This window comes from Heptranchias perlo, chromosome 10, assembly GCF_035084215.1.
Source record: "Heptranchias perlo isolate sHepPer1 chromosome 10, sHepPer1.hap1, whole genome shotgun sequence".
Classification (NCBI taxonomy): Eukaryota; Metazoa; Chordata; class Chondrichthyes; order Hexanchiformes; family Hexanchidae; genus Heptranchias; species Heptranchias perlo.
Window position 1 is genome coordinate 60,568,365 of NC_090334.1, and position 15,001 is coordinate 60,583,365.

The 15,001-nt window shown below is 41.8% G+C and overlaps 1 protein-coding gene across 1 annotated transcript in view; it reads left to right on the forward strand.

The window, feature by feature from the left end:
- Window positions 1-15,001, forward strand: part of prkcha (protein kinase C, eta, a) — a 186,822-nt gene that overhangs the window by 160,707 nt on the left and 11,114 nt on the right. The window contains exons 12-13 of the mRNA XM_067991909.1: window positions 11,326-11,464; window positions 13,831-14,019. Of these exons, the coding sequence (XP_067848010.1) occupies window positions 11,326-11,464; window positions 13,831-14,019 (328 nt within the window). The remainder of the gene's footprint in view (window positions 1-11,325; window positions 11,465-13,830; window positions 14,020-15,001) is intronic.

Consider the following 15,001-nt stretch of genomic DNA (forward strand, 5'->3'; position numbering starts at 1 on the left):
CCGAGGGGTTGGTGGAGGCAGATTCAATCATGGCTTTCAAAAGGGAACCGGGTAAGTATTTGAAAGGAAAAAAATTGCAGGGCTACGGGGATAGGGCGGGGAAGTGGGACTAGCTGGATTGCCCTTGGATAGAGCTGGCGCGGACTCGATGGGCCGAATGGCCTCCTTCCGTGCTGTAACGATTCTATGATTCTACTTTATTTATTTGTTCAGGTGTTGCCTTTTGTAACAATGGAGGAAGAATTGCTTTGACTGCTATGTGTAGCAAAATCATAAACATGATTTTTTCAAATGTGTTTATGATGTTACCGCACATAACAACTAGAGCAGTTATTCCTAATACAAGTTGCCTGTTATATACAAAATTAAACATTTTTACTGCTTTCATTTGGATAGCTGAGTACAGAAAGAAAAATGGGAAGTCTCAAATATAGTGCAGTTTTAGATTTGATATTTTTATGTAAATATATAGGAATCTGAATTCATACGCGTAAGTTTATCCATGCGAAGTTGGACTGCTCTTGTGCAGTATTAATCTTCTTTTCAATGTGAAGGATAACATTGTAAGAGTGTGATCTGTAAGTTACAGAATGTACATTTAAGCCTGTTTGATCCTAGCTTGATCAGACTAGAGCACTGGAAGCAGCTTGGAGAGTCTGCAAGGCAAACTAGAGGATGAATTAGGTCACTCTATGATGTGTCAGACCATTACTGCCTAGTAGCTGCCATTTAAAAAAAATTGCACTAATGTAACAGTTGAGGGTGAGAAGACCATTAAACCACCAGCATAAGACAATTAATGGATTTAATTAATAAAACTGTATACTTCAGCATGAATTGAGGGATTGATCTGAATGAGGTGAATGATATCTCTGGGACCTGATGAACTGTATCCCAGGACGTTATGGGAGGTTAGGGAGGAAATTGTGGGTCCCCTAGCAGAGATATTTGAATCATCGACAGCTACAGGTGAGGTGCCTGAAGATTGGAGCAAATGTTGTGCCTTTGTTTAAGAAGGGCGGCAGGGAAAAGCCTGGGAACTACAGACCGGTGAGCCTGACATCTGTAGTGGGTAAGTTGTTAGAGGGTATTCTGAGAGACAGGATCTACAGGCATTTGGAGAGGCAGGGACTGATTAGGAACAGTCAGCATGGTTTTGTGAGTGGAAAATCATGTCTCACGAATATGATTGAGTTTTTTGAAGGGGTAACCAAGAAGATAGATGAGGGCTGTGCAGTAGACGTGGTCTACATGGACTTTAGCAAAGCCTTTGACAAGGTACCGCATGGTAGGTTGTTACATAAGGTTAAATCTCACAGGATCCAAGGTGAGGTAGCCAATTGGATACAAAATTGGATTGACGACAGAAGACAGGGGGTGGTTGTAGAGGGTTGTTTTTCAAAGTGGAGGCCTGTGACCAGCGGTGTGCCTCAGGGATCGGTGCTGGGTCCGCTGTTATTTGTTATTTATATTAATGATTTGGATGAGAATTTAGGAGGCATGGTTAGTAAGTTTGCAGATGACACCAAGATTGGTGGCATTGTGGACAGTGAAGAAGGTTATCTAGGATTGCAACGGGATCTTGATAAATTGGGCCAGTGGGCCGATGAATGGCAGATGGAGTTTAATTTAGATAAATGTGAGGTGATGCATTTTGGTAGATCGAATCGGGCCAGGACCTACTCCGTTAATGGTAGGGCGTTGGGGAGAGTTATAGAACAAAGAGATCTAGGAGTACAGGTTCATAGCTCCTTGAAAGTGGAGTCACAGGTGGATAGGGTGGTGAAGAAGGCATTCAGCATGATTGGTTTCATTGGTCAGAACATTGAATACAGGAGTTGGGATGTCTTGTTGAAGTTGTACAAGACATTAGTAAGGCCACACTTGGAATACTGTGTACAGTTCTGGTCACCCTATTATAGAAAGGATATTATTAAACTAGAAAGAGTGCAGAAAAGATTTACTAGGATGCTACCGGGACTTGATGGTTTGACTTATAGGGAGAGGTTGGATAGACTGAGACTTTTTTCCCTGGAGAGTAGGAGGTTTAGGGGTGATCTTATAGAAGTTTATAAAATAATGAGGGGCATAGAAAAGTTAGATAGTCAAAATCTTTTCCCAAAGGTAGGGGGGTCTATAACGAGGGGACATAGATTTAAGGTGAGAGGGGAGAGATACAAAAGGGTCCAGAGGGGCAATTTTTTCACTCAAAGGGTGGTGAGTGTCTGGAATGAGCTGCCAGAGGCAGTAGTCGAGGCGGGTACAATTTTGTCTTTTAAAAAGCATTTGGACAGTTACATGGGTAAGATGGGTATAGAGGGATATGGGCCAAGTGCAGGCAATTGGGACTAGCTTAGTGGTATAAACTGGGCGACATGGACATGTTGGGCCGAAGGGCCTGTTTCCATGTTGTAAACTTCTATGATTCTATGATTCTATATAGTCCCTTTTAATCTGATTGTAGGACCGGCTGATAAGAACTATGGAAACAAGTGAAATGAAATAACATAAAGTGATACAATGCTGATGTACTCTTGATTAATGGCTACATCTTTCGAATGAGATGTAAAACTGAGCCCCTGTCTGCCCTCTCAGGTGGACATAAAAGATCCCATAGCACTATTCGAAGAAGAGCAGGAGGAGTTCTCCTGGTGTCCTGGCCACCATTTATCCCTCAACAAACACCACTAAAACAGATTATCTGATCATTATCACATTGCTGTTTGTGGGACCTTGCTGTGTGCAAATTGATTGCCAGGTTTCCTACATTACATCAGTGACTACACTTCAAAAGTACTTCATTGGCTGTGAAGCACTTTGGAACATTCTGAGGTCATGAAAGGCACTATATCATTGCAAGATAGAGTGGATAGGAAGGACCTATTTCCCTTAGAGGGGTCAGTGACCAGGGGGCATAGATTTAAAGTAATTGGTAGAAGGATTAAAGGGGAGCTGTGGAGAAATTATTTCACCCAGAGGGTGGTGGGGATCTGGAACTCACTGCCTGAAAGGGTGGTAGAGGCAGAAACCCTCAACTCATTTAAAAAGTACTTGGATGTGCACTTGAAGTGCCGTAACCTACAGGGCTACGGACCAAGTGCTGGAAAGTGGGATTAAGCTGGATAGCTCTTTTTTGGCCAGCACAGAAACAATGGGCGGAATGACCTCCTTCTGTGCCGTAACTTTCTATGATTCTATAAGTTCTTTTCTTCTTTCTTTACATCTCCATCGTCTGTATCAGCATATCTAATCCAGGACACTTTTAATGTTATGAAAAGACTGCAGGGGTAATTTTAATCCCCCCAGGTCAGGCGGGGGGGGGGGGGATATAAAAAAATGGGAAACCCGACCCCAACTCGCCTCCGACTTCCTGTTTTTACAGAGACGGGAGACTAACCTGTTCTCTGGAAGCGGGTCCATCCTTAAAATATTTTAAAGAGGCTGCTTGCCTCGAATTTAACCTGTGATTCACATTTAACTCCTGGGGGCCGGATTTTCTGGGCCTCAGGAAACCTGGCAGTCGAAGGGAGGCGAGAACGGCTGAATGGAACAAGTAAGTGCCTTTGCAGCGCTGCTTGTGGGCCAGGAGGAGCAGGAGTGCTTCCCCCCGCCCACCGATCAGACCCCCTCGATTGGCTGGCCGATCCTCCCCTGCGATGTCCAATGCCCCCCCATGCCCGATGTCCAACCCCTCCCCGATCTCCTCCGGGCATCAGACCCCTCATCTGCACCTCCCAACATCAGAACCTCCCTATCTTCTTCCGACATCAGATCTCCCACAACCACCACCACCTCCTCCTCCTGGCCTGCAATCTTCTCCCCAGCCCTGCCGCCCTATTCTTCCAGGTTTCCCGTCCACAAATCCTCCCACCCATTCTCTTCCCACCTCAAAGGTATTATCAGGGCCTACATCTCAGCTATATCTACCTTGTTAATAATTCAGTAGACCAGTTTCAAATCCTTGATCTGTCTCAGGTTCCACCTACACTTGGTAAACAGGCTCAATTGAAGAAGACTTCATTTGTATTCATTTTTAGAAAGAGCTTTCCTGACATGGCAAATTTATTTTCTAATTGGTAGAGAAAATATTCACTGCACAGGCTACTGGAACAATACTTTAACAACAGAAATTGTGAAAATCAAAGGCACTCATTCTCCCTCAGAATAGACATTCAGGACAAAGAAGTTTGATTTGTCTTTTCCTGCTATTAACCTTTCCAGTTTGAAAACTTTGACCAATAATTGAGGAAATTAAAGTATGTTTTACTAACCTGCAGAGTGCATTTGTAATAAGCTATGTTATAAATAACTCTGTCCTGAATAGTTACCACTTAGCATTCTACTGTGTCAAAGATAAGCTAATTTAATAAAGCGAATTGGCTGAATCCCGAGTTGTTGAATTCCTTATACAAACCAGTGTTCCCTACACATTAACTAAATTTTCATTCTGCCAAAAAATTCTTTAAACCTAAACCCATACTTACTTGTAAGTCACAATATATTGTACATTCACATTTAGAATTCCACTGGCATGGAAACAAGCTTGCCGGCCTGCCAGGAACCACAAAACCCATAACCACCTGATCTAAGCCACTCCTGTAACAGTTAGGTTGGAAATTTTGGGCTCCAGATTGGCAGCACGCCACTCTTGTCAGTAGTGGCGTGATTCTTCCACACAGTGCCCATCCTTCCTGCTCTTAACCCTCCATGGTAGTGCAATACATCAGATTCCTATATTAGGACTAATCTGCCATTTTAAATATACAGCTTTTAGATTTGATTAAGATGTATTAAAATTGTAATCTAATACTTGTGGAAGGCACTGCATTACATTTCTGAAGACTTACAGTAAAACAGCTTTTTAAAATAAAAATGATGACCGCTGATTTGTTTATTAAAAGAATAACATACTCAAATCAACAACAATGGAATTTTAATACTTTTGAGCCATGTGAACAGCAAATGCATTTTGCCAAGAAACTTCCATGCCTCAGGAATTGCTTACATCAGAAATTTCCTTTTCTGCTGTTACTAATTAATTCTGGAATTCACAGATAAATTATTTCTAAAAATAAAGCTTCTTTGGGATTGTTTTTTTTTAAACACACTGTAATTTTCTAAAAGCTACAGAAAAGTCTTTTAGATAATAGGCAGGCATCTCACTCAGATTCCTGGGCCTCTTTGACACCACCAGTCTGTGCACTGGAACTGCAGAAAACTTTGCTATAATTTGATATGCAGTTTTAAAGAATTCAGTAGTCTTAAAATGAATTGGTAAATATCATAAATGGTGTAAACTTGCTGCTAAGTGAAATTAGCTCTTATTGTTATTTCTGAGGCAGAAGTCACAAGTGTGCTGCATTATTCTCTGTGTAAAGAACCAGGTTTTATTGGCTGAAGTCAGTGGCACTTTTACGTTTCAGAGGAAATTGTGTTTGCAACTCATTTCACCCAGTATACGCACTTAAATCTCCTTACCGGTATGAATCTTGTGGTTTGAAGGAAGTAGAATTCTCACCAGGAAGCAATTAGGACCATTTCATTTTGCATATTGGCATGTTGACTCATGGGGCAATGTGTTGGTTCTAGCTATTACACAAGTACCAAAATAGCTATATACATGCCAAACTAGAAATCCGTTCCAAAAAAAAACCCAGCCCCAAGAAAGCCAGCAACTCAAAAACAACCCTGACAATATTCATCTTTGTGTCACGTAGTTACACTGAGCAGGTCTGAGCTTCTCATTATCTAAGCTGCAGAAATAAGCACATTGCATCATTTGTATAACACAAGATCATGGGAAAACTTTCAGGGATTTCCCATAATTTCTTGAGAAATTGCAAGTGTTGTGCAATAGGTGTGGTGCACATGGATTTTCAAAAGGCTTTCAATAGGATGTCTCACAAGAGGCTATTTACAAAAATTTAGGCAAATAGTGTAAAAGGAAATGTAGCAGCATGGATAGAAAGTTGGTCGATGGACAGGAAACAAAGCGTTAGGATAATTGGGTATTGCTCGAATTTGAGAAGGGTTGGAAGTGGTATACCCTAGGTGTCAGTGCCCGGTCCACTATTGTTCTCCATATGTAGATGATTTGGATTTGGACACAAAATTAAAATTTTCTAATGACACAAAGGGAGGCGGTTTGGCAAACAGTGAAGAGAGTTATCGAAGAAATAGACAGGTTGGTGGAATGGGCAGATAGGTAGCGGATGCAATTTAATGTGAAGAAATGCATTTTGGGAGGGAAAAAAAGAGAATGAAAGTGTCCATTCAATGGAAAGACACTGAAGGCTATGGATGAACATAGAGACCATAGGGTTCAAATACATAATTTCCTGAAAGTTTGAGTGCAGATAGATAAAACCATAGAAGTTTACAGCACAGAAGCCCATCACTCCTTTGCCAGCTCTTTGTTAGAGCAATGCAAAGCTAATACCACGGTCCTGCTATAACCCCATTTCTTTGTATCTTCTGCTTCATATATTTATCCAATTTTCCCTTAAAAGTTGCATCGAAACTACAGCACAGAAACAGGCCATTCAGCCCAACTGGTCTATCTAACTCTATCAGGATACCCTTCTAATCCTTTTTCCCTCATGTGCTTATCTAGCTTCCCCTTAAATGCATCCATGCTATTTGCCTCAACTACTCCTTGTGGTAGCACGTTCCACATTCTTACCACTCTTTGGGTAAAGAAGTTTCTCCTGAATTTATTGGATTTATTAGCAAGTACTTTATATTTATGACCTCTAGTTTTGGACACCCCATAAGTGGAAACATTTTCTCTACATCTACCCTATCAAACCCTTTCATTATCTTAAAGCCCTCTATCAGGTCACCCCTCAGCCTTCTCTTTTCTAGAAAAGAGGGTCCCAGCCTGTTCAGCCTTTCCTGATAAGTATATCCTCTCAGTTCTGGTATCATCCTTGTGAATCTTTTTTTCACCGTCTTCAATGCCTCTATATCCTTTTTATGATATGGAGACCAGAACTGTGCACAATACTCCAAGTGTGGTCTAACCAAGGTTCTATACAAATTTAACATAACTACTTTGCTTTCAATTCTATACCTCTCATAATTGATTTGCCTTTTTTATGGCCTTATTAACCTGCATCACTACTTTTAGTGACTTGTGTATCTGCACCCCAAGGTCCCTTTGCTCCTCTATCCCGTTTAGACTCTTATTAACCAAGCAATATGTGGCCTCCTAATTCGTCCTACCAAAATGTACCAATTACACGCCCATTCTGCAAGTTTCTTAATGTCCTTTTGCATTTTGATGCATTCTTCCTTTGTATTAACTACACCCCCCAATTTGGTGTCATCCACAAATTTTGAAATTGTACTTCCGATTCCTGAATCCAAATCACTTATGTAGATGGTGAACAACATGGTCCCAGCACTGATCCCTGTGGAACACCACTTCCCAACCTTTTCCAGTCTGAGTAGCTACCCTTAATCCTAGTCTCTGTTTTCTGTTTTGTAGCCAACTTGCTATCCATTATGCTACCTGTCCCCTGACTCCACATGCTCTGACCTTAGTCATGAGTCTACAATGTAGTACCTTATTGAAGGCCTTTTGAAAATCCAAATATATTACATCTACTACATTACCCTTGTCTACTCTTCCTGTTACCTCTTCAAAGAATCCAATAAAGTTGCTCAAACATGCCTTTGCTTTCTGAAACCCTTCTGCAATGGTCATTCCCTCAACCATTCCCTGTGGCAAAGCATTCCGTGCTCCAATAACTGTCTGCTCTAAGAAATTTCTCCAACTCTCTCTCCTCCTTTGTGATAATTCGAAATTGATGCTCCCTTGTCACTGACCCCACCCAAAGAAAATAGTCTTTACCCCATCAAAACTATTCATAATTTTAATAACCTTTATTAAATTTCTCTGCTGAAGTGAAAATAGTTACCCTGCTATGCTGTAAGCTTCTACGTTTCTTGTATGGTTCTTTCGCAAGTGCTGGAATGTTAGGTATTGATATTCTCAGATGCTAAATCTGATTGTTAAATTGTACCTACAAATACTACTGTGGCACACTTCTTCCCAGCTGACACAGTCTTCATCCCATCCCCCTCTGTTCATGCTGGCACTCTTCTGCCCCTTTCCCAGTTCACACTGATACTGTTTTCCCCACTGTGTACCCACTACCTACTGGCATGTTTCTCTTCCAACTCCCATAAATCACACTGGCACATCTCCACTCTCTCTCCCCCTCTCTCCCTCAGTATATGCTGATACACTTCTGCTCTTCTACCCAATTCACACTGGCACCCTTCAACACCGCCCCCCCACCACCACCTCCCTGTTCACACTAGCACTCCTCCCAGTCACCCTCTGTTCACGTTGATCCTCTTCTTCCCCCCACCCCCCAGTTCACACTGAGGGTCTTCTCCTTGTGCCCGCTCCCCCAACTGGCACTCTTCTGCCCTTCCCCCTCAGTTTATACTGGCAAATATAATTCTCCATTCTTATTATATCAATTGATTTGAACTCTAATGAGTGGGATTGTATTTTTCCTGAGCAACATTCTACCTTCTGTAAGGACTGAGCTGAATTAAACACCTGATGTAAGCTCTTTAGATGGCCTAATGGGTATTGGCATGGTCCAAAGCACCACTACACATTAGAGACCAGAAGGTCCCATGTTCAGTTCTTGGTCTGAGCTGAATTAGGTGCCATCACTACAATTGGCCTTGGCGCCCCGTACTGAGGAGGAGATAATCTCATTCCTAATCGGTGTATGTTTGCTGCAAGTATGATATTTTCTCAATTCTTAACACTTTCAAACAGCAAACCAGTCTAACCAAACTGACACTCACTGTCCAGCCTTACACTTGAAGAGTCACACCTCAGCAAGACTCTACAATGGTAACTTTCAACTTCGCGGCCTGGGCAGTAACCTGGTGAAGAAAACCGCCTGCCCTTTATGGAACCCAAACGATTTTCCATTGATTTCATGTGAGGATATCCAGTGCAGTGCTGCCATGGTCAAATGGCTCATTAACATTTATTGTCTTTTTTTTAATTCATTCTTGGGATGTGAGCGTCACTGGCAAAGCAGGTATTTACTGCCCAGCCCTATTTGCTCTTGAGAAGATGGTGGTGGGCCTTCTTCTTGAACCACTGCAGTCCGTGTGGGGAAGGTACTCCCACAGTGCTACTAGGTAGGGAGTTCCAGGATTTTGACCCAGCAACCTTGAAGGAACGGCGATATATGTCCAAGTTAGAATTGTTTATGACTTGGAGGGGAACCTGGAAGGGATGGTGTTCTCATGTACCTGCTGCCCTTGTCCTTCTAGGTGGTGGAGGTCGTGGGTTTGGGAGGTGCTGCCGCTGTCTGGGCTGGCTTGTGAAAAATAGGTATTTTGACAAGGCACTGGGGGCAGCTGGCACACATCAAACTGTACTACACTACGAATCACCCCCTTCAGGAACACGGGAAAATATTGAAGGGACAAAAAGTTCTTCCCTTGTGCTGCAATTTGGCATTTAAAATATCATCAACTAATTGGCCAAGCACACCCTAATGGTGGTTGAAACACTGAGCTGCAGAATCCCCAGCATATGAACCCAGCTGGAGATAAATGGACCACGTCTTTGGCTCAATCCAATCTTAGCCGTGCCAGTGTAACCTGAAGCTGGCTGTCTTGACAAAAGTGCTGTTCCCTGCGCCCGCTGAACGATGGCATGAAACTCTGTGCCAGTGTAATTTTCTCTCCACTTCAGTCATTGCTGGAAATATTTTAATAATATTTTTGAAGTGCAACAAAGAAAAACACAATCTCTGCTCCACCTGGCTGCACCAGCCACATTTGGTGTTGAATGTGGTATATATAGAAGTGGAGTAGAAGCACTACAGATTGTCTTTCCGGCTGCATCATAATCCTTCCTCTTAACCTGCCAATGATATAAAAAGTTTAAATATGTTCTCTTCTCAATCCAATTGAACAGTCAGTAACACATCTAATTGATCAGGCAAAAACAGAAAATGCTCGAAATGCATAAGATCATGCATAAGATGCAACAGCATCCATAAGAGAAAGACACTGACAAACCTGTTGGGTTTCCAGTATTTTCTGTTTTTATTTCAGATTTGCAGCATTTATGTATTTGATATGACACATGTATTTTTCCAGTGAATTTGTCGTGTGCAAACTGGCTGCCACAGTAATTGACTTTACAGTCAATTAATCAAAAGTAATTAATTGACTGTAAAGCACTTTGGGACATCCTAAGGATGTGAAAAGCACGATATAAATGCATCTTCTTTTCTTTCTTTCAAAAATAAATACTTTACATCTGGTTCATGAATAGTCATTTAAAAGGAATCTGCACAGAAATAAAGTCAGTCTTGTAGCTCTTACTGGAAAGCTCCTGGCATTGCAATTTTTTTTTTGCTTGCAGCTGAAGTTGGAAGAGAGGCTGGTTTGTTGGTTTCCATGAGCTTGTAGCAGTGACATTTGACTGTTAATATCTGTGTTCTGCAGCCAAATTTCCAGCATACTGGTAACTGCAAAGAAAGTATTCATAAAAACTCCAGCTACAGGGGAAAACCAAGAAATTCAACAGCCATGTGCAGCGTGAAGCTAATCACGGCTAATCTGTGTATAGTGTCCCCTGCTAATTTGAGCTACCAAGTATTCTCTCTACTGCAATTCAAAGCCATGGATATTCTCTCAACAGGAATAAATCCAATTCTGAACGGAACTAGCTCAAAACCGAAGAACAGCTGTGTTATGTTGTGTGGCAGCAGGATTTTCACTCAAGTGCACTGGGGGTTGATAGGCACAAGACCGAGATAATATGCTTTCTCTCCTCCCTTTCAGAAGGTGCTAACTCTTTGCTGGCCTATGTTTCCATAGGCATTGGTAGCCCTCTGGTACCTTGTCCGAATAGTAGATCTTCATGTGTGAGCCTAGACAATAATTGCTGGAAAGGTATTTGATCGTTGGACGGCTTCAAAGTTGAACACATTCAACATCCGCACACTTGCAGTTTCCGGCAAAGTCACTGATAGCAATCAGGAGCTTGAAACCTTGCTCATTATCTCTTTTTCACTCCCCCAACTCTAGGATATTGAGGTCATTGTAGAACACTTAACGGGTGACATGGGTGAGGACAGCTAACTCATTACAGCACCTGTTTTCAAATTTTCATTACCTCAGGGGTTATACTGTTCTGTTTTATCTTCTGTTCCTCCATTTCATCCGATATTCAATAGAAATAGTCATACAGGGAGTAAGATCAACTGTTACTTTATGACTGAATTGAAAATTGCAAAATATGTATCATTTTCTGTTTTTTTCTCTCAGAGATTTGAAACTGGATAATGTTCTGTTAGATTCTGAGGGGCATTGCAAACTGGCTGACTTTGGAATGTGCAAGGAGGGAATCTATAATAATTACACAACTGGGACCTTCTGTGGTACACCTGACTACATTGCACCAGAGGTTAGTAAAATGCAAATGAGAATCCTTCCCAATGTGCTATATAGAGATCCAGTTGGGATCAGTTTTCCTGAGTTTGATGTGGCCAAAGAATGAGCATTCCGCTGAGGCTGGGTCCATCAACTAATGTATCATCACCATATTGAGTGGAGTCCCTTGTATTCACTATTGCCACTAGCTCTGAAGCTTTGTGCAGGATTCTGCCTGCAGAATTGTGGTGATCTCAACGTTGTGATTGATCCCAGGTAAGTACATCAATTACCCAGGCTGCTTAGCATAGTTTAATCCATTATGTTATAGAGAAGTTTCACATGTGCTTAAAAAGTCAATGGCGTGCATTTCCGAATAGTGAAACAGAAGCTACTTTATAAGCTCACGGGTCAGTTTTAGAACCTCGACTACTGTGCTGGCTGAAATCAGCTAACTCAGCGTTTACCAAGAGTCAAACCTGGTACCTTTTGATCTGACGATTCAGCTACACGCTGACGTATATTCCCTTTGAGCAAAAGCACATTGGCTTCAAACTACAAATATTGTCCCTGATAACTGGGGAAAAGTACAGCAACCCAGCAACAAAGTTGTGAATCATGACTTAGAAGCAACTCTGCCTTCACAAGCTTGTTTGTCCACACAAGCAGCTTGATCATTGTTCCGACAGTGATGGAAACCCTGCAATATGAATGGGCAATTTCCACAGTTACCCAATGGCAATATTTCCGAGCCACTTCAAGAAACAATTGTGCACCATTAGAGACATTGCTTTCATGCAACATCCACCCCAAACTACCTGCTCTACTTAGACAAAATAGGGCCACCGAGTGCCTTCACTAATCTGATTAACTGTAAAGGTTCAGATGTACAAAGATTTAGTAAGCAGTATAAATTCACACAGCCACACATAAAATGCTTCATATCAGATAAGACAGGCCAATAACAATCAACGTTCTCACTGTAATGTTGACAGGCAGAAAGAGCTGGGCTCAGATTTTTTTTTGAGTGAACTTTTTATTGGTTAAGATGAGAAATTTTAATACTGGCAAATGGAATGCTTTATAACTTTTCTTATTCAGTGTCGTCATCAAACACTCTCCTGGATCGCCTTTGACATGATCAGATGCAGGGGTTTATAAAAAATGTGCCTTTACCCCGCTTCAGAAAAGCATTCCCTACAGCACCAATGTAGGTATTTCTATGTCCCACAGAGCCAACTTTTTGACCTCTGATAAAGGTCATCAGTTTATTGCCCATTTGTACAGAATTATATGAGCAGTGTTGTGCTCTGGACCATTCCCTTTAGGACCTAGGTTGAAATTACTCAAACTTTTTTCAGGTAGGACTCTTATAGGTGTTTGAGAAAAGACAATTTCATCCCATCAGTTTGGACTGAATTTGAACCCAGATTCCTGAAATGAAAGAACTTTTCTTGTTGCATGTTCCTGTTTCTAAGTTATTATGGTACAGCATTTAGACCAGTGCCCTGACTTAACTTGGCCTTTGAAAAGCTTAAATTCCTCGGAAGGCCCTTTGTGACAGTGCACTACCATATCTAGGACCCATCTATGGCTACTCAGAGCTGCTCAATAATGGTTCATCAGGTAATGTAATTCATGTTGGTAGACTCATGTCAGAATTTCATTCTCCCTTTCCCAAAAAGAACCATCTCATCTCCAAGTAGCAGCAAGGCTGAGAAACGGACAGACGCACCAACCAAAGCAAGTGGGTTGGAAAACTAGACACCCTTTGAGATGGACAGGTTCTCTTACTGAGAGCAAACTCTTCTACCTTCCACCTTTCATTTGTCCCTTGGTTTACTTATTTATTTAGGTCTTTTTCACTTTTATTTGGTTTTTCCAGTCAGTTTACTTAATGCTGTCAATTTGCCTGGCACCTTGGACATAATTATAAGCAGGTATCACACTATCATTCAGTCTAAAATAATATGTTCTGAAGAATGCTTAAAGGCATGGTATGCCTTAATGAGCCCTTTGGCAGTCAAATAATTAATATTATAATTCCAGCACCAAGAATCTGTCGAATAGAAGTATAATTTTAGAGCTGCTGTATGTTTCATGCCCAATTGAACCCACAACCTATTTCCTAGGTAGCACATGGTACAGTTTTCGGTCTGTTAAGCTCATTATGACGTTGGTTAGTGCAGCTGACCTAGAGACAGAATGAGCCAGATGGAATTGGCTGGGACAAGTAACAGAAGGGTAGTTTTTTTTGAGACCTCACCAGTGGCAAGATGTATTGCATTTCTGTTTTTTTTTAAAATGTAACATGAACATAGCATTTATATTATATTTAAGTTTCTCTAGTTAATTTGTGTGGAAAGTTGGTGGATTGACTGGAATTCTGTTTCTGGACAGATTTTGCAGGAATTGCAGTATGGATCCTCCGTGGACTGGTGGGCACTCGGTGTCTTGTTGTATGAGATGCTCTGCGGTCAGCCACCATTTGAAGCTGAGAATGAAGATGACCTGTTTGAATCCATCCTGAATGATGAGGTCCTTTACCCAGTCTGGCTGAGTGACCGGGCAATGGCCATCCTGAAAGCAGTAAGTTGAGACCCATTCCCTACCTCTCAACAGCTGGCTTTGGTTCTGCACTATGCTATGCCGAGTCACTACTTTTGCATATCAGGAAGAAAGTGGTCTTAGCAGAAATGAAATCCCCCAAAACCTTGTATGAAACATTTCCCCTGTATTCAATAGCTCAGTTAGTAAATGCCCTTGCTATGTGCTACTGTTCTGAGGAATTGTTTTGAACCGTTGTATCCCCTCCTCTCCTGAAGGCACTAACTTTTCCTGGAGCTCAGAGCGCCGACAGTGAATATCAGCAAATTATTTGATCCTGCTCTCACCCAACATCTGCACACACATGTACTTCCAGCAGATCAGTGGAGAGCAAGCAAGATTGAGAGCCCTCGCTGAATAACAAACACTGACCCCAACTGTAGCAGCCCAACTGATGGCCTGGCTGAGATCAGCTAATTCAGCACAGACTAGGAAACGGACCTGGCACCTTCTATTTTATATGGTTTAGTGCTGTACTGGGCATTGCTTTACACACTCGGCCATCAGGGAAGCTTTTGTGTTTTATTTATTAATCAGTTGATGGATCTTTTAACAAAAAAAAGGTAGCAATTCGACTGGAATGCTCCTGAGATTGGCCTCGGTAAAGCTACATGTCTCTGTTTGTCATATCTTGTAGCAGGGAACATATGCTGTACTGAACGGTGTTGAGGAAAGTGCCTCAGTGGTGCAGCACACTAATCCACCACAGCCCTGCAGCACACAAATTCACACCCATAGCGGTCTATATAATGAGGTCCTGGTAAGGATCCTTGGGAAGAGAGACAAAAAAGAAGAGAACAAGTAACCCTCATGGCTGTTGTGCACGTTCAGCAGTTGGTACTAGAGTAGGATTGTAAGACTCATGAGACCAGGGTGGTCAGGAGAACCTAGACAATGAGATGAATGAATAAAAGGAACAAAATACCACAAAATAATAATATGGTACTGAAGCAGGCTGTCAATA